Below are 21,092 nucleotides of genomic sequence, written 5' to 3'. Positions count from 1 at the left end.
GGTGGAACGGCCTTAACTCCTTGACTGCTAACCTTTTCACCCAGCTGCTGTTCATCAATAACATCTTGATCTTTATCTTGTGGTTCATTTCCTCTGTGTGTTGGGAATCATCTTGCATGTTAATTGTGATGCATACATCTGCTGCGGTGTGATCTTTTACAAAGGTCTCGCTGTGTGTGTGTGTGTGTGTGTGTGTGTGTGTGTGTGTGTGTGTGTGTGTGTGTGTGTGTGTGTGTGTGTGTGTGTGTGTGTGTGTGTGTGTGTGAGCGTGTGTGTGTGTGTGTGTGTGTGTATGGGGGGGGCATAAACAAACAAGAAACCGCTCACCCAAAGGCAGCGTTTCTGGTGGGCCTAGACTTTAACGCGGGGAGCCTTAAAACTGTCCTACCTCACTTCTACCAACACGTCTCCTGCACTAGGGGCGCTAAAACTATAGACCACTTTTATTCTACCCACATAAATGCATACAAGGCCCTCCCTCGTCCTCCCTTCGGCAAATCTGACCATGACTCCATTCTCCTGCTTCCTGTTTACAAATGAAAGCTCAAACAGGAAGTACCAGTGATGCACTCAATACAGAAGTGGTCGGACGAAACAGACACAAGACTGTTTTGCTAGTAGAGACTGGGAAGTGTTCCAGGATTCATCCAATAACATTGAGGTATTTACCACATCAATCATGGGCTTCATCAATAAGTGCATAGACTTGTATATAGTATAAACTGGAAGTAGAAGCCTAAGTATTGTTGTCCATTAGTTTACTCCAATTAGGGGAGGGATGGTAGGGTTAGGGTAAAATAAGGAAAAAAATAATAATACAAAAAAAATATATATATATATACCCCAAAATATATGGGAGATTGGTATTTATGCAGGCAATTACATTGATGGAAGCCACAATCTATCTGCAATATTAAAGCTGATCTACCCCCTAAAAAAAAAAATAATAATAATAATAATATGTGCATAGACGATGTCGTCCCCAAAGTGACTATAAGAATGTATACAAACAAAAAACCATGGATTACGGGCAATATCCGCTCTGGGCTAAAGGCTAGAGCGACCACTTACAAGGAACGGGACACGGACTTGGAAGCATACAAGAAAGCCCGCTACGACCTCTGACGAGACATCAAAAATGCAAAAGGACAATATAGGAGGAAGGTGGAATCCTATTACACCGGCTCCGACGCTCGTCGTATGTGGCAGGCCTTGCAGACGATAACAGATTGCAAAGGGAAACCCAGAGGTGAGTTTCCCAGTGATGCAGAACTCCCAAACGAGCTAAATACCTTTTATGCTCGCTTCGAGGAATATAACACTGTGCCTTGGGTGAAAGCCGCTATTTCACAAAGACGGAATACCAGGGTGTGTTCTCAAAGCATGCACAGACCAGCTGACAAGTGTCTTCAGGGACATTTTCAATCTCTCCTTGTCCCAGTCTGCAATCCCAACGTTTCAAGGTGACCACCATTGTCTGTTCCTAAGAGCTCCAAGGTAACCAGCCTAAATTACTATCACCCTGGAGCACTTGCATCTGTAATTCTGAAGTGCTTTGAAAGATTGGTAATGACACACATCAACACCATCTTCCCAGACACCCTAGACCCACTCCAATTCACGCCCCAACAGATCCACAGATTACGTAATCCCAATTTCACTTCACACTACCCTCCCCCGCCTGGACAAGAGGGGAAATAACTATGTGAGAATGCTGTTCATAGACAACAGTTCAGCGTTCAACACCATAGTCCCCTCCAAGCTCATCACCAAGCTAGGGACCCTGGAACTGAACCCCTCCGTCTGCAACTGGATCCTGGACTTCCTGACGGGCCGTCCCCAGGTGGTGAGGGTAGGCAACAACACCTCCGCCACGCTGACCGTGTCAATGTAGTGTGTGTGAGTGAGTGTGTATATGGCAGCGGTTCCAAAACTAGGGGTCACAACCCCATGTGGGGTCGCCTGATATAAAAATGGGATCGCGGAAGAGTTAAAAAAATAGTGAAAAATAAATAAATATATATATATATATATACAAAAAAAGTGACCATATATATATATACACTACCGTTCAAAAGTTTGGGGTCACTTAGAAATGTCCTTGTTTTTGAAAGAAAAGCTAATTTTTTGTCCATTAAAATAACATAAAATTGATCAGAAATACAGTGTAGATAGACATCGTTAATGTTGTAAATGATTATTGTAGCTGGAAACGGCAGATTATTTATGGAATATCTACATAGGCATACAGAGGCCCATTATCAGCAACCATCACTCCTGTGTTCCAATGGCATGTTGTGTTAGCTAATCCAACCTTATCATTTTAAAAGTCTAATTGATTATTAGAAAACCCTTTTGCAATTATGTTAGCACAGCTGAAAACTGTTGTCCTGATTAAAAAAACAATAAAACTGTCCTCCTTTAGACTAGTTGAGTATCTGGTGCATCAGCATTTGTGGGTTCGATTACAGGCTCAAAATGTCCAGAAACAAATAACTTTCTTCTGAAAATCGTCAGCCTATTCTTGTTCTGAGAAATGAAGGCTATTCCATGTGAGAAATTGCCAATAATCTCGTACAACGCTATGTACTACTCCCTTCACAGAACAGCGCAAACTGGCTCTAACCAGAATAGAAAAAGGAGTGGGAGGCCCCGGTGCACAACTAAGCAAGAGGACAAGTACATTAGAGTGTCTAGTTTGAGAAACAGACACCTCACAAGTCCTCAACTGGCAGCTTCATTAAATAGTACCCGCAAAACACCAGTCTCAACATCAACAGTGAAGAGGCGACTACGGGATGCTGGCCTTCTAGGCAGAGTTGCAAAGAAAAAGCCATATCTCTGTCCAGTGTCTGTGTTCTTTTGCCCATCTTTTCTTTTCTTTTTATTGGCCAGTCTGAGATATGGCTTTTTCTTTGCAACTCTGCTTAGAAGGCCAGCGTCCCGGAGTCGCCTCTTCATTGTTGACGTTGAGAGTGGTGTTTTGCGGGTACTATTTAATGAAGCTGCCAGCTGATATGGATTTTACATGACTGGGAGACAGATATGCATCGGTTAGTTACAGATACCTTTAAAAAAAATGGGCCTCACAATGGGCCTCAGGATCTCGTTACAGTATTTTTGTGAAGTCAAATTGCCAATCGATAAAATACAATTGTGTTCGTTGACCATAGCTTATGCCTGCCCATACATAACGCCTCCGCCACCATGGTGCACTCTGTTCACAACGTTGACATCAGCAAACCACTTGCCCCACACGATGCCATATACATGGTCTGGGGTTGTCAGGCCGGTTGGACGTACTGCCAAATTCTCTAAAATGACGTTGGAAGCAGCTTATGGTAGAGAAATGAACATTCAGTTCTCTGGCAACAGCACTGGTGGAGATTCCTGCAGTCAGCATGGCAATTGCACGCTCCCTCAAAACTTGAGACATCTTAACCAATGTGTTGTGTGACAAAACTGCACATTTTAGAGTGGCCTTGTATTGTACCCAGCACAAGGTGCACCTGTGTAATGATCATGATATACCACAACTGTCAGGTGGATGGATTATCGTGGCAATTGAGAAATGCTCACTAACAGGGATGTAAACAAATTTGTGCACAACATTTGAGAGAAATAAGCTTTTTGTGTGTATAGAACATTTCTGGGATCTTTTATTTCAGCTCATGAAACATAGGATCAACGCTTTACATGTTGCGTTTATATTTTTGTTCAGTGTACAATTTAAAATATACACTACCGGTCGAAAGTTTTAGAACACCTACTCATTCAAGGGTTTTTCTTTATTTTTACTATTTTATACATTGTAGAATAATAGTGAAGGCATCAAAACTATTAAATAACACATATGGAATCATGTAGTAACCAAAAAAGTGTTAAACAAATCAAAATATATTTTATATTTGAGATTCTTCAAATAGCCACCCTTTGCCTTGATGACAGCTTTGCACACTCTTGGCATTCTCTCAACCAGCTTCATGAGATAGTCACCTGGAATGCATTTCAATTAACAGGTGTGCCTTGTTGAAAGTTAATTTGTGGAATTTCTTTCCTTCTTAATGCGTTGGAGCCAATCAGTTGTGTTGTGACAAGGTAGGGATGGTATACAGAAGATAGCCCTATTTGGTAAAATACCAAGTCCATATTATGGCAAGAATAGCTCAAATAAGCAAAGAGAAATGACAGTCCATCATTACTTTAAGACATTAAGGTCAGTCAATACGGAAAATAACTTTGAATGTGCAGTCTCAAAACCATTAAGCGCTATCATGAAACTGGCTCTCATGAGGACCGCCACAGAAAAGGAAGACCCAGAGTTACCTCTGCTGCAGAGGATAAGTTCATTAGGGTTACCAGCTTCAGAAATTGCAGCCCAAATAAATGCTTCACAGAGTTCAAGTAACAGACACATCTCAACATCAACTGTTCAGAGGAGACTGTGTGAATCAGGCCTTCATGGTCGAATTTCTGCAAAGAAACCACTACTAAAGGATACCAGTAAGAAGAAGAGACTTGCTTGGGACAAGAAACACGAGCAATGGACATTAGACCGGTGGAAATGTGTCCTTTGGTCTGGAGTCCAAATTGGAGAGACACAGTGTGGGTGAATGGATGATCTCCGCATGTGTATTTCTCACCGTAAAGCATGGAGGAGGAGGTGCTTTGCTGGTGACACTGTCTGTGATTTATTTAGAATTCAAGGCACACTTAACCAGCATGACTACCACAGCATTCTGCAGCAATACTACATGATTCCATATATGTTATTTCATAGTTTTGATGTCTTCACTATTATTCTACAATGTAGAAAATAGTACAAATATAGAAAAACCCTTCAATGAGTAGGTGTTCTAAAACCTTTGACCGGTAGTGTATATATATTTATTTAAACTTTTTTTTTTTGTGATATTCAATTGGTAGTTACAGTCTTGTCCCATCGCTGTAACTCCAGTACGGACTTGGGAGAGGCGAAGGTTGAGAGCCATGCATCCTCCAAAGCACAAGCTGCACTGCTCGCTTAACCTGGAAGCCAGCCGGAGGAAGCACAGGTCAATTGGTGACCGAAGTCAGCTTTTGCAGTCCCTCTCTGTAGGGAAGCACAGGTCAATTGGTGACCGAAGTCAGCTTTTGCAGGTGCCCGGCCTGCCACAAGGAGTCGTTAGAGTGCTATGGGACAAGGACATCCCAACCGGCCAAGCCCTCCCCTAACCCGGATGACGCTGGGCCAATTGTGTGCTGGCTGTGAAACAGCCTGGGATTGAACCCGGGCCTGGGGGGACGCCTCAAGCACTGCGATGCAGTGCCTTAGACCGCTGCCCCGCTCGGGAGGATGATTTAAAATATTACATGACATTACATTTCATAACACTTTTCACAACAGGTTAAGTGTGTGCCCTCAGTCCGCCCTCAGTCCACTACTCTACTACCACATATCTACAATACAAAATCCATGTGTACGTGTGTGTAGAGTGTGTGTGTCTTATCATGTGTATGTGTAAGAGAGAGATGATAGATTGCCATGCATATTATTCATGTTAGCTCTCAGTGTACGTTTAAGGGCCAGACGTGCTGCCCTGTTCTGAGCCCATTGTAATTTTCCTAAGTCCCTCTCTGTGGCACTGGCCACATGACTGGACAGTAGTCCAGGTGCGACAAAACTAGGGCCTTGTTGATAGTGTTGTTAACTTGTTAGAGATAGCCCCCTGTTTTTTTCAATTTTCACCTAAATGACATACCCAAATCTAACCGCCTGTAGATCAGACCCTGAAGCAAGGATATGCATATTCTTGATACCATTTGAAAGGAAACACTTTGAAGTTTGTGGAAATGTGAATTGAATGTAGGAGAATATAACACAATAGATCTGGTAGAAGAAAATACAAAGAAAAAAACGACCACCATCTTTGAAGGGCAAGAGAAAGGTCCCAGTTCTAGCCATCACTCTAGTTGTAATTCTGATAGTGTCAACAAGATGGCAGCAGTGCATGTGCAAGGTTTCAGACAGATAACTTGAAGAATGAGGGAACTACAAGACTTTTAGTGTGAAGTCCACAGGTACATTTGGGCAAATTGTGAAGGAGACATTCGCATTCATATTAAATTTTTCTGCAAGAATATCGTCAAATCTGTATACTTGGACTTTGATTAGCTTTCCAAGTATTCATAGCCATATTATAAGTTTAACATTTGCAAAACAACCAGTTTTCATAACTTCATAACTCTGAATATGATCATTTCTGTCCAAAATGAAAAGGCATGCTGTCATACAAGATTAGTAGCTGCATTTAAATACATGTACGTGGCTCATTGGCTATCTAGCTAGCTTTGTTTGACCCCGATTGGTGCTTATATGACAAAGATACAGTCGTTCAAGTGATGACCACCCACGTCATCGGCGTGCCATGAAGGCGTCGTTCTCTGACCAAATATGGTGTCCTATAGGATATACTACACCCCTAATGATATAGTGAAGTCTTCTTACATTCTAGGAGGGTGAGATTTTCACAGATTCCTTTCTTTGCAAATTTAACGAGTGGAAATACAAAATACAAAATTGATTGTGCATGCTATATGGACCTTCTTAGGATAAGAAAAAATGATTTTATCTAACAAAACGACACTTCATGTTATCTCTGGGACCCTTTGGATGATAAATCAGAACAAGATTTCAGAATGTAAGTACACATTTCACCTTCAGAGGTGAATTTATCAAACCTATCGCGGTGAAAAAAGTGTTATTGTTAGGAGTTCTCTTCAAACAATAGCATGGCATTTTTTCGAAGCAATAGCTACTGTAAATTGGACAGTGCAGTTATATTAACAAGAATTTAAGCTTTCAGACGATATAAGACACTTATCTGTACCGACATTTGTTGTTTCTCTAAAATCTACGATCTTGACATAAGGCGCTGCATGATTTACAACTCTCCCTTTGACGGGACGCCGATTTAAATAATTTTCCACACACAGTCTGTGCCTGTATTTAGTTCTCATGCTAATGAGGGCCGAGAATCCACTCTCACATAGGTACGTGGTTGCAAAGGGCCTCAGTGTCTTAACAGCGTGATTTGCCAAGGCAGGATACTCTGAACGCAGCCCAGTCAAGAAATCTGGCAGTGCCTTCTGATTAAATTAAATTCTCACAGAACCGCTTGTTGCAATTTTGATGAGGCTCTCTTGTTCAGATATCGTTAAGTGAACTGGAAGCAGGTCATGAAAGGGATAATGAATCCAGTTGTTTGTGTCATCCATTTTGGGAAAGTAATTGCGCACCCAGCTCACTCAGGTGCTTCGCTATATGACATTTGACACTGTCCGTAAGCTTGAGTTCATTTGCACACAAAAAATCATACAATGATGGAAAGACCTCTGTTGTCCTTGTTAATGCAAACAGAGAAGCTCCAACTTCTTAATCATAGCCTCAATGTTGTCCCGCACATTGATTATAGTTGTGAAGAGTCCCTGTAATCCTAGATTCAGATCATTCAGATGAGAAAAAACATCACCCAGTTAGGCCAGTCGTGTGAGAAACTCGTCAACATGCAAGCGGTCAGACAAGTGAAAATGATGGTAAGTAATCAATCTCAATTTAAAGAAATGTGTCAGTACTTTTCCCCTTGATAACCAGTGCACTTCTATGTTGTAATAGCGTTACATGGTCACTACATGGTCGCTGCCCATATCATTGCATAGTGCAGAAAATACACGAGAGTTCAGGGGCCTTGCTTTAACCTATTGAGGTGTAGGGGGCAGTATTTTCACGGCCGGATGAAAAACGTACCCAAATTAAACTGGTTACTACTCTGGCCCAGAAACTAGAATATGCATATTATTAGTAGATTTGGATAGAGAACACTCTGAAGTTTCTAAAACTGTTTGAATGGTGTCTGTGAGTATAACAGAACTCATATGGCAGGCAAGAACCTGAGAAATTTCCAACCAGGAAGTGGAAAGTCTGAGAATTGTAGTTCTTCTTTTGATTCTCTATCGAAACTACAGTTTCTGTGGGGTCACGTTGCACTTCCTAAGGCTTCCATTGGCTGTCAACAGCCTTCAGAAAGTTATTTCAGCATTCTCCTGTCACTGGGCAGATAATAGGAGCTCAGTCACTGAGTGGACTGCCTGGGGACAAAGGGATTGGATATGCGCGATCCCGCAAGCGCGCCGTTCCTTCTTTTTCTTCTTGAATGAATATGCTATTGTCCGGTTGAAATTTTATTGCAATTTTACGTTAAAAATACCATAAAGATTGATTTTAAACAGCGTTTGACATGCTTCTAAGTACGGTAATGGAACATTTTGACTTTTCGTCTCTGGTACCGCGCTCGCGCGTTATGCCTTTGGATGGTGCTCTGTACGCACGAAGAAAACGGAGGTATTTGGACGTAAATATGGATTATTTCGAACAAAAACAACATTTATTGTGGAAGTAGCAGTCCTGGGAGTGCATTCTGACGAAGATCAGCAAAGGTAAGAGAATATTTATAATACTAATTCTGAGTTTAGGTGACCCCGAACTTGGCGGGTGTCTGTATAGCTTGCTGTGATGGTGAGCTATGTACTCAGAATACTGAAAAATGTGCTGACACAGCAGTTGCATCCAGGAGTAGTCTATCTATAATTCTTTAAATAATTGTTATATATTTTGTCAACGTTTATGATGATTATTTTTGTAAATTGATGTGCACATTCACCGGTGGTTTTGGTGGGAATACATTTTCTGAACATCACGCGCCAATGTAAAATGCAGTTTTTGGATATAAATATGAACTTTATCGAACAAAACATACATGTATTGTGTAACATAATGTCCTAGGAGTGTCATCTGATGAAGATCGTCAAAGGTTAGTGCTTCATTTAGCTGTGTTTTGGGTTTTTGTGACACATGTCCTTGCTTGGAAAATGGCTGTGTGATTATTTTTGTCTATGTACTCTCCTAACATAATCTAATGTTTTGCTTTCGCTGTAAAGCCTTTTTGAAATCGGATAATGTGGTTACATAAAGGAGAAGTGAATCTTTAAAATGGTGTAAAATAGTTGTATGTTTGAGAAAGATGAATTATGACATTTTGTTGTTTTGAATTTGCCGCCCTGATATTTCACTGGCTGTGTCCCGCAGGTGGGACGCTAGCGTCCCACGTAGCCCATAGAAGTTAACAAAGTTAACCATTTTCACTGTAGTGTCCATAACGTCTTTCAAGCTGTCAGGCATTCCCTTGGCAGCAAGAGCCTCTCATGGATGCTGCAGTGTACCCAAGTGGCGTCGGGAGCAACTGCTCGCACGCGTGTTACCACTCCGCTATGTCTCCTTGTCATGGATTTTGCACCATCAGCACAGATACCAACATGAGCAGCAGCTACGTTTGGCTACATACGGACCGTTAGTGGAATTCCCGCAAGAAAGTAACGGTTAATGTGATTGGATATTAATTATTTGATTGGTCTACCTGTATTTGACATTGTGTTGTTATTTCGCTGAACACTAGATGGTGTCATTTTATTTTTGGCAGTGAAACGAGGCTACTCAGGTGAGAAAAAAAACTCACCCAAATGTATAGCCCCGTTGGAAAATATAAATGGACTGTTTGAAAATGTGAAGAGAAAAAAAAGTACAAAAATTCAATATATCAAAAAATTGACATATTTTATGTGAATCACATTTTTATTTGGCGTACCCCCGATAGCATTGCATGTACCCCTGTTTGGGAATACCTGCTGTAGAGCATCTTTTGTTTCCAGAAGATGACAAAGTTATCTATAAAAATTATTCCAACAGAGCTACAGTAATCTTTTCGCCAGGTGTGTAATCACATATGCACACACATACATGCATACATACATACATATTACACACACTCACATACACTTTTACACTCATCATTTGCTGATGCTACTCTGTTCTTTATTTCACTCTTATTATTATCTATCCTGAGGCCTAGTCACTTTACCCTTTATCCTTCATGTACAGATCTACCTCTTACCTCTACATATTGATCTGGTAATGATACTTCCGATATATAGCTCCATTTTTGTGTATTTTATTTTATTCCTCTTGTGTTGCTATTTTGATTATTATTTTTAAACTCTGCATCATTGGGAAGGGCTCGTAAGCAAGCATTTCACGGTAAAGTCTATATCAGTTGTCTTCGGCGCATGTGACAAATAAGATTTAATTTGATTGTGTGTGTGTGGGTGTAAGTTGGCCATTTCTTAAAGGGGCAGCCCCGCACAGTGGAAAAACTATAGAACTGCAATGTGTTTCACCACTTGGCTGCATTTACAAAGGTGGAAGCAGAGAACAACACACTCTCTAAAAGAGAAGCATTCAAATGTCTCCTGATCACCACTATTTGCTCCTCTCTCACTGTCTCTCTCCCTCCCACCTATCTCTCTATTTCTCTCTCCCCCCATCTGTCTCCCTCCTCCAACAGAGAAGAGGAAAGCCAATATCCTGGACAACCTGAACAACACCAACGGCACCATTATCGGCGTCACCTGTTGCATCGTCCTCATCCTCCTCATTGTGTCCGTCATCGTTCAGATCAAACAGCCCAGGAAGAAGTACATCCTCCGGCGCGAGGACTTCGACCCCACCATGTTCCAGGAGGTCTTCGAGCCGCCGCACTACGAGCTCTGCACGCTACGGAGCGCCACGCACGCCACTGCAGCCTCCGCCGACCTAGTCGACCTGGCGGAGGACTTCGAGAACTACCACGCGCTCCGCCGTTCATCCTCACGCTGCGTCCATGACCACCACTGTGGCTTCGCCTCCAACCCGGGCTCCGCCCACCTGTCCCAGCTGTCACTCAGTGGGCGGGGTAGCCGCGGCAACCTGAGCACGCGCGAGGCCCTCCTCACGGACCTTCCACCACAGCCGGTACGGCCGCTGCTGCCCAGCGTTGCCACAGGGAACCGGCGCAGCATACTGGTGATGAAGCACAGCTACTCACAGGAAGCGGCCGACAACGGGTGCGACCTCGATGACGACCTGGAAGAGGTTCCCACGACGAGCCACCGACTGTCGCGTCACGAGAAGGCAGTCCAGCGGTCAGTATCTATAGATTTCCAATGATCCATGGTCAATCAATCCATGTCAATGAAGACATCCTAATAGAAGATGTCATGGGGGAGGGTGACATTGATTTTCTTCCTTTTTAATTTTTTTTTAATCCCCCTCTATTTTTGTTCTTTCTCTCATTCTTCTTTTTTTTTAGGTTGTAGCTTCCTTTTTTGGTTTGATCTTTGATATTCCTACTTCTTGTCAACTCTGCTATCATTCATAAAGAGTTATGCTGTGGTAGTGAGACCTGCCCCCTCACTTTCTCTCTCACCCACTATCTTCCTCCCCTTCCTGTCTATTTATCTCACTCTTTCACACACATTCACTCTCTTTCTTTGTCTCTGTCTCTGTATTGCGTTCTTTATCTATCTATGTAGCTCCAACCCATGCTCAGTACCAAGAAACATTGCCAGTGTCCTTGTTAGGTTTTCAGATATCCATCTTGAATTAAACTACTGATTTATGATGTGCAAATAGAGTGCATGACATTTGCAATGGATCAGACAAACACACACCTCTTTTCTATAGAGGACATGTAGATCAATTCAGTCTGTAGTCGTATCAGTCTGTTGTGACTCTCAGCAGAAGGGCTTGTATTGGTGCCTGCCACTGTTAAAGAGATTATTGATTAATCAATTTTGAATGCAAATAACTTTATTTTGTAAACTCAAAAGATATAAACACAAATAACTTTGTTAATAGTAAAAGTTAACTGTGTTATTTTTTTATGTGGTAAAGTTCAAACCTTTGGCACAAATCTGTTTTCTTCAATTATATTTGATTGTACAGATATCTGCACCTTGATGGCTTGATAAATTAAATGTTTACACTTCTTGGACTTCCAAAATAACTTCCAAGATAAAGTACCTTTGCTATGCATGCACTATGTGTGCTCTACTGTATTTCAACCTGTATACCTGAAAAAGTATTGTTTTACCTATAATGTCCAGCACAGCAATTTCTATGCATGCAAGACTTCCAGAGTTCAAACTCTGTTGAAATGTTCTGCTTTTATGTAGCCAATATATGCATTTACAGTACATATGATAATCTCTATGCAAAAAAGAGTTTGATATTAAACGACAGAGCGGTGACATTTCAGGTTCTGCCTCATTGGCTCTTTGAGCAAACACGAATCAGAATACAACACGACTAGGGTGTAAGGCAATCTCAAGGTAAGCCCCCCCCCCCCCCCCCCCCCATACAACAATAAACATATTTTATGTTTCTGTGTAGGTCATCGTTTGACCATATAAGTCAATATCTCAGTAATGGTAGTTTTATGTAGTTTTGATGTTGACTTTTTTGTGAAGTTATTCTGGATTTAGTTTGTTTTGTTTGTTAGATTTTTTTTATATGGTTCATTGTTGTCATCAAGATGGTTCCTCTGCTTGCAGCCATCTTGGTTTATGGTGAGTTTTTGTGTGAAATTTGGCTGCAATTTTTTTGCGTGGTTGATTTAAAGCTCATGTATGTGTCCTCTTCTTACCGAGGTCATATCATGAGCAACATTTTATTATTTATTAGCATGGACTTTTCCAGTCATCTTCTGTTGAACCTGTGGAAAATAAGGATGATTCTCACCTTTAACCTGTATTTCTTTTAGCCTCGTAGCACAAACAGATCATAGCTGTATTATTTAACATACAGATATTTAATTAGCACACTTTTAATTAAGCACATTAATAGTTCTACATACTAAAGTCACAGTCCTAATTCTAAACAAGTTAGTCACCTGGAATGTTTTCAGACATTACTAAGGTTTATTGAAGTTACACTTACACGGTATTCTCCTGTTGTCTTGACTTGTTGAATGACTGAAATACTGAACATGGCTTTTCGAGCCTACTAGTCCATGAGCCAGACCCCGAAATATGATCTGTACATTCACTTGGGATGATGTGTCTCATAGTGATTTTGTTGAAGATCTCTGTCCCTAGTGTTGGAAAATGTGTAATAGAAGTGCATTAAATCCTGAATCATGTTCAACTTTGTTTGAAAAGTGGTTCTGAAAGGTCATGAAGTTACCTTTTAAATTATATAAAATATACTGTAACCAACTTTGAATGCACCAGCTACAACTATTGTTAAGAAAATCGCAAATATTGTGCCATTGACATTATAATGTTTGAAGCTTAACCATAGAATTCCATGTAATGGGGCAGTTATGTTTTTGAACTATAACATTATGGAAGAGGCTTGTAGATACAGGGCCATCACAGAATCCATGTATTAAGCCCAGAAGCCTTTTACCAATACGGCCACCAAACAACACAATTGGGTTTATTTAATAATTTTGCATGACCGTACCTGTATAAAATATAATTGTAGTATACCCCAAAATATCTTAAAATGTTCATAGTGATGTAGAATACACAGCAAAATTTGCCAGGTGTGCCAGATACAGTACCTTCGGAAAGTATTCAGACCCCTTGACTTTTTCCACATTTTGTTAAGTTACAGCCTTATTCTAAAATTGATTAAACAAAATAAAATCCTCAGCAATCTACACACAATACCCCATAATGACAAAGCAAAAACAGGTTTTTATAAATGTTTGCAAATGTATAAAAAATTACAAAACAGAAATACCTTATTTACATAAGTATTCAGATCATTTGCTATGAGACTTGAAATTGAGCTCAGGTGCATCTTGTTTCCATTGATCATCCTAGAGATGTTTCTACAACTTGATTGGAGTCCACCTGTGGTAAATTCTATTGATTGGACAGGATTTGGAAAAGCACACACCTGACTATATAAGATCCCACGGTTGGCAGTGCATGTCAGAGCAAAAACCAAACCATGAGGTCAAAGGATTGTGTCGAGGCACATATCCAGGGATCTGGGGTAAAATGTCTGCATCATTGTAGGTCCCTAAGAACACAGTGGCCTCCATCATTCTTAATTGGAAGATGTTTGGAACCACCAAGACTCTTCCTAGAGCTGGCTGCCTGGGCCAAACTAGCAATCGGGGGAGAAAGGCCTTGGTCAGGGAAGTGACCAAGAACCTGATGGTCACTCTGACAGAGCTCTAGAGTTCCTCTGTGGAGATGGGAGAACCTTCTAGAAGGACTACCATCTCTGCAGCACTCCACCAATCAGGCCTTTATGGTAGAGTGGCCAGATGGAAGCCACTCCTCAGTAAAAGGCACATGACAGCCTGCTTGGAGTTTGCCAAAAAATTACCTAACGACTCAGACCGTGAGAAACAATATTGTCTGGACTGATGAAACCAAGATTTAACTTTTTGACCTGAATGCCAAGTGTAACGTCTGGAGTAAACCTTGCACCATCCCTACGGTGAAGCGAAGCATGGTGGTGGCAGCATCATGCTGTGGATATGTTTTTCAGCGGCAGGGACTGGGTGACTAGTCAGGATCGAGGCAAAGATAAACAGAGCAAAGTACAGAGAGATCCTTGAGGAAAACCTGCTCCAGAGCACTCAGGACCTCAGACTGGGGGTGAAGGTTCACCTTCCAACCGGACAACGACCCTAAGCACACAGCCAAGCCAACGCAGGAGTGGCTTCGGGACAAGTCTCTGAATGTCCTTGAGTGGCCCAGCCAGAGCCCGGACTTGAACCCGATCGAACATCTCTGGAGAGACCTGAAAATAGCTGTGCATCAACGCTCCCCATCCAACCGGACAGTGCTTGAGAGGATCTACAGAGAAGAATGGGAGAAACTCCCCAAATACAGGTGTGCAAAGCTTGTAGCGTCATACCCAAGAAGACTCGATGCTGTAATCGCTGCCAAAGGTGCTTCAACAAAGTACTGAGTAAAGGGTCTGAATACTTACGGAAATGTGATTTTCAGTTTTTTAGCTGTAATAAATTTGCAAAAATGTCTAAAAACCTATTTTTGCCTTGTCATACTGGGATATTTTTTAGATTGATGAGGGGAAAAAACGATTTAATAAATTTTACAGTAAGTACGTAACAAATGTGAAAAAAGTGAAGCAGTCTGAATATTTTCCCGAAGGCACTGTATATAAAGATGTTAATTTATTCACAGAATTGTGATAAGAATGTGCCCAAAAAAGCTTTACGAATCGCTGATTTCTGCAGATGTTATGATCAATAATTGCAATATTTAATCTTCAAACATGTAAAATGGATATGTACATGTGATGTCATTGATGTGAGCTGATTAAAATGATATACAATGTTATCATATTAATTGTTTTCAGAAAACAGAGGACTAGAAATGTGCCACATACAGTACAATGTCAAATTCCATAGAAATGTCAATCTGTTTTCACCTGATGTTGAGAGCAGCAAACCATTACACATAGTTAGTCTAAATGAAGATGCATTCTTACTTTGGGGCTGTAGTACATTGGTCTGTTACTAGAATACTACAAGTAATATAATTGACCTCAACAGGCCCAACATTGGATTTTACTACATTGTATTGGAATGTACGGGGCAGGTTTATAGTCCTCATAATGAAAACTGCTACTAGGATAACATTGTATATCATTTTAATAAGCTCACATCCATGATTATTCACATGTACATATCCATTTTACATGTTTAAAGATCAAATATTACAATTGTTGATGCTATTGTGTTCATAAGTCAGTGATTCTGATAGCTTTTTAGGCACATTCTTACCCCAATTCTGTGAATAATCATTCCTTATCTGGCCCACCTTGCTCATTTGGTTGTGTATTCTAAAACAGTATGAACATTTTAAGATATTTTAGGGCATACTACAATTATACTGAACATAAATATAAACGCAACATGTAAAGTGTTGGTCCCATGTGTCATTAGCTGAAATAAAAGATCCCAGGCGTTTTCCATACACACAAAAAGCTTATTTCTCTCAAATGTTGTGCACAAATTTGTTTGCATCCCTGTTAGTGAGCATTTCTCCTTTGCCAAGATAATCCATTCAGCTGACAAGTGTGGCATATCAAGAAGCTGATTAAACAGCATGATCATTACACAGGTGCACCTTGTGCTCAGGACAATAAAAGCCCGCACTAAAATGTGCAGTTTTGTCACACAACACAATGCCACAGATGTCTCAAGTTTTGAGGGAGTGTATAATTGGCATGCTGACTGCAGGAATGTCCACCAGAGCTGTTACCAAAGAATTGATGTTTATTTCTCTACCATAACAACAATGTTGTTTTAGAGAATTTAGCAGTACGTCCAACCAGCCTCACAAATGCAGACCACGTGTCACCACGCCAGCCGAGGACCTCCACATCCGACTTCTTCACCTGCGGGATTGTCTGAGACCAGCCACTCGCATAGCTGATGAAACTGAGGAGTATTTCTGTCTGTAATAAAGCACGTTTGTGGGGGAAAACAATTTCTGATTGGTTGGGCCTGGCTCCCCAGTGGGTGGGCCTATGCCCTCCTAGACCCACCCATGACTGCGCCCCTGCCCAGTCATGTGAAATCCATAGATTAGGGCCTAATGAATTTATTTCAATTGACTGATTTCCTTATATGAACTGTAACTCAGTAAAATCGTTGGTATTGTTGCATGTTGTGTTTTTATATTTAGGTATGGTAATGAAAACATTTCCAGTAAGACCCCATTGTGTTGTTTGGCGGCCATATTGGACAAAGGCTTCTGTGGGGTTAATGAGTGAATTCTGTGATGGCCTTGTACTGTGTCTACAGATCTTTTTAAAAACCTGTTCTAGCTGTGTGTGTGAATCCCAAAACATAGCTTCCCCATTACATGGAATTCTATGGCCAAGCTTGCAACATTCTAATGTCGATGGCACAATATTGGCGATTTCTTTTAACAATAGTTGTAGCTGGTGCTTTCGAAGCTGATTATATTATATATCATTTGAATGGTAATTTTATGACCTTTCAGAACATCTTGTCAAACAAAGTTTAAAATGTATCACGTTTATTTTTTAAAGCAATGCATACAGGTAATTCTAATATGTACCCTAGAGGTTTAAGGTCAAAGTTCTGTTGATCTAAACATTCAGAAAATATGTCTGATGAATAGCTGTGAATCTAAGCGTTCCAATGATATATGACTGAAGGGTATAAGTGAGCAATAACTTGTTGTATACTGACATTCTTTGGGGTAAAATCCCTATGGGAAAAATGAATGGGACGGAGGGATGAAATAAAGAGTTTTAACACAGAGGAAACTACCATTGATGCACTGCTATCACACATTTTCCAACTCTAGGGACATTGACCTTCAAAAAAATCGCTATGAGACTCCCCTGACTCATGGACTGTACTGTTGTCTTCAATTTTAAGTTGCATTAATGTTAAAGCATTTTATTTTATGTCTTTGTTGGGTAACACTTTATTTGGATGTTTCATCATAATGCCAACATAAGGTTGTCTAGACTATCATTGCGCTTAATGAATGTCACCTTTAAGCCATGACTCCCTCATGTTAGTATTATGCTGGGACATTCAAGTAAACTGTTACCCTAAGTTGTGTCATTCAGTGTAAGAAATGCTTAGTCCGGTGAGTGTGTATGTGTGTTTGTGTGTTTGTTTACGCTCTACATTATGTTGCATTGTTTCCATCATATAGACTTCTTGAGAATAGTGAAATCCTGGATCAGTACGAACGGGCTTCAATGAAATATGAAAATACGGACCGGAGATTCACATCAGCATAATGGCGATGGTGATGGTGATGAAGGACTTATGGATATAGAGAATATGAAATATGTAACAAACTGGAAGAAAGTAGCTACAGTGATAAAAAACTATTGCGTGTATATAGACTGGCTTAAAATAATTGAAACTTGAATTTAAGTAGGCTTCTAATCAGACCCACTATTGTTACTTCAGATTTTGTAATCTTATTGACTGGACATTAACAAGGTACATTATTATCAAACAAAACATTTTGGATGAATATCTACATTGTGAGATGCAAGTTTGTTGCTCAAATTCATCAAAGGACAATTGTGATTAGAAAACCTTCCTCAGTTCAATGTTTAGAGCATGTGATTTTGTAGGATTTTTTGCAGCATATTATAAATGATATTTTGGCTTATCAATGCTTGCAATTTTTCAGTTTGAGGAAAGATGTAACATTTATCAGTAATAATTAGGCGATAAGGCCTACTCAGTAACTAACCCCAGTGTAATTACCCCTCTCTGAATAAGAAAAAAATTACTTTCTATGATAATTGAAAATGCTATGGTATGACTTGTGCATGCTTTTTATATCCATTAAAACATTAACAAACTAATATCTAGATTGAAAGTTAAGTCATCCACTAATACACTACATGCATCTCAATTATAAATAAGTTCACTATAACGTAAACAAAGGAAATCTTTCCATAAAAGTATTATGAGTGGTATTAATTGATTGCATGCTAATTCAACTAAATTGAAAGTCAAATGTCAATACAAAACTAATCTTTAACATTTTCATTTTCAAATGTTGATTCCTAAATTTAGTTGATTTGTCACACCCTCTCTTTTAGTAGCCTGTAATCTTTGTACTCAGACTTTTTTACTGGGGGTATTTGAAAAGAGGAGACTTTTTAAAGACATAAATAATACTGTTCAGGGCTGATTTTATGAATGCTTTGTAAGAAAATAAACAATAAAGCTTAATAATTTTTATTTTAAGGTTTTATCTAATTATTTTGTCATGTGTTTCACCAGTCCTTATTGTTCAAATGAAATTAAAGGAAATGAATTTAATTGCAAGTAAATAAATATGAATGCAAACATACACACATGCACGCACCCAACACACATGCACACACACACACATACTCACTCTCACAAACGCACCCCATTAAGATACACCGTTTAGCCACACTAGCACTATACTAAATCAAAACATTTTGATCTCCACTCAGATGTAATGTAATTCCAGTCCACTCTCACTTGAACAATATCAGGGAGTTGTTACAGTGTCGACAATAGGATTTATGTTATTGCCTGCATGGTTTGTCTACACTACATCATTGCAGCTATGCTGATGCCTTCAATATCCCAACAATAAATCAAGCTTTAGTTTAATTTGATATGCTTGCTCAGTTTTCTCGTTTGCTGTTGTTTATGTTAATGTTGTTGTTGGTTTTTTTGTAATGCACTGCGTAAGTTTATGTGTTCAGTTAATGTTATTTGTTCACTTCATTTTGACACAGCTAGTGATACTGTTATTGTATAACTGTAATGTGAACTTAAGAGACCATGTGAATCAATACTGACGCTGTGTAAACACACACAGAGAGAGACTGCAACAATTCAGTAATGTCTTAACACATGCACAATATGGGCAACATACTGCAAATAGGCCTACTGTATGTTGTAACGTGTGATTGCTTTAGGGTCACATTTGATTTACGCAGTAATCTGTTCTAATGAAACTTCAGGATGGAGAGACAGAGAGGTAAAGTGACATATCAAACAGTAATAAACTGTTGTTGTAGTTATTGTGGACTAGAGTACACTAAAAGTAATGGTGTTTTCATTTCTCTACAGATACTTCAGACAGATTCATCATTCTTCTGCATCTTGCCAAGTTTGACATGGAACTAACATTAATCTCCCTCATGCATCTTGAGAGAACTGGTGCACTTGCGTTGAGCGGTAAAGTGTTGTGATAAGGAAAAACAGAAGCTTTTTGTGTATGCGTTGGTTTATTTTGTTTGGATGACAGGTGAGATGCCCTGTTTGTGTTTCTCAAATGGCTGAGAATGTAAAGCCAACGGACACATATCCTGATACTCAGATACTGGGCCGAAACTTTAAAAGAAAAATAAATACCTTTAATGTACATTGTTCATTGACTGAAAATCTGAACCTGTTCTTTGAAACTTGATTAATGATTTTTTTATTTATCAAACATGTAAGGATGTCATTTTGGTGCTGAAATACCATCTGGAAATCCACAGTATGTATCGCTGTTATGTTTCCCTCCCTCCATTATGGCTCAAGTTCTTTCCCCGGATGGACTTTCACACCCAAGAGAATGTTGTGATGTCATGAAGGGCATTAACCTTAGTGTTAATCCACTGGACATGAAAGATCTCTTTGGTGATTTGTGAGGACTGAAATGGGACATTGGGATGTAATATGTAGTTTCTATGACAAGTCACAGACCTCTTCAGAGAGTAGCCTAATGAAATTGTTTTTCCAGAGATCCAAATTTTGAGAATTTTCAGTCAGATTTCCAACTAGGATCTCAAACATTGGGAATAGTTGTACTAGTGGCTTGTCCATACACACTAGGAGGCTACAGTAAAACAAATGTGTGCTCAATTACTGATCATGAATTAGGCTACTACCTAACTCCTTGATTACCCCATAGTCTTTCCTTTACAATATTTTATTTCCTGTCATTCAAAATACACCACGTGACCAAAAGTATGTGGACACCTGCTCATCGAACATCTCACTCCAAAATCATGGGCATTAATATGGAGCTGGTCCCGCCTTTGCTGCTATAACAGCCTCCACTCTTCTGGGAAGGCTTTCCACTAGATGTTGGAACATTGCTGCGGGGACTTGCCACAAGAGCATTAGTGAAGTTGGGAATTGATGTTGGGCAATTAGGCCTGGCTCGCAGTCTGTGTTCCATTTCATCCCAAAGGTGTTCGATGGAGTTGAGGTCAGGGCTCTGTGCTGGCCAGGGAAGTTCTTCCACACCGACCTCGACAAACCCTTTCTGTATGGACCTCACAGTGTGCACGGGGGCATTGTCATGCTGAAACAGGAAAGGTCCTTCCCCAAACTGTTGCCACAAAGTTGGAAGCACAGAATCGTCTAGAATTTAATTGTATGCGGTAGCATTAAGATGTCCCTTCGCTGGAGCTAAGGGGCCTGGCCCGAACCATGAAAAACATCCTCAGACCATTAATCCTCCACCCAACTTTACAGTTGGCACTATGCATTCAGTCAGGTAGTGTTCTCCTGGCATCTGCCAAACACAGATTAGTCCATTGGACTGCCAGATGGTGAAGCATTTCCACTGCTACAGAATCCAATGGCAGTAAGCTTTACACCACTCCAGTTGAAGCTCGGCATTGTGCTTGGCGATCTTAGACTTGT

General features: G+C 40.2%; 1 protein-coding gene across 4 annotated transcripts in view; it reads left to right on the top strand.

Moving 5' to 3' along the window:
• Nucleotides 1–20,464, top strand: part of neto1l (neuropilin (NRP) and tolloid (TLL)-like 1, like) — a 182,143-nt gene extending 161,679 nt beyond the window's left edge. Inside the window, exons 9-11 of one of the 4 annotated variants that reach the window (XM_029697538.1) lie at nt 10,437–11,052; nt 12,168–12,240; nt 19,524–19,595. In XM_029697538.1, the coding sequence (XP_029553398.1) occupies nt 10,437–11,052; nt 12,168–12,228 (677 nt within the window). In that variant the 3' untranslated portion in view covers nt 12,229–12,240; nt 19,524–19,595. Of the gene's footprint in view, nt 1–10,436; nt 11,053–12,167; nt 12,241–17,601; nt 18,654–19,523 lie in introns of those variants that run through there. The other 3 variants (XM_029697534.1, XM_029697544.1, XM_029697526.1) reach the window with 3 other exon arrangements.
• Nucleotides 20,465–21,092: the final 628 nt, after the last annotated feature.

Source organism: Salmo trutta, chromosome 2 (genome assembly GCF_901001165.1).
Source record: "Salmo trutta chromosome 2, fSalTru1.1, whole genome shotgun sequence".
NCBI lineage: Eukaryota > Metazoa > Chordata > Actinopteri > Salmoniformes > Salmonidae > Salmo > Salmo trutta.
This window is presented reverse-complemented; position numbering and strand designations above follow the sequence as displayed.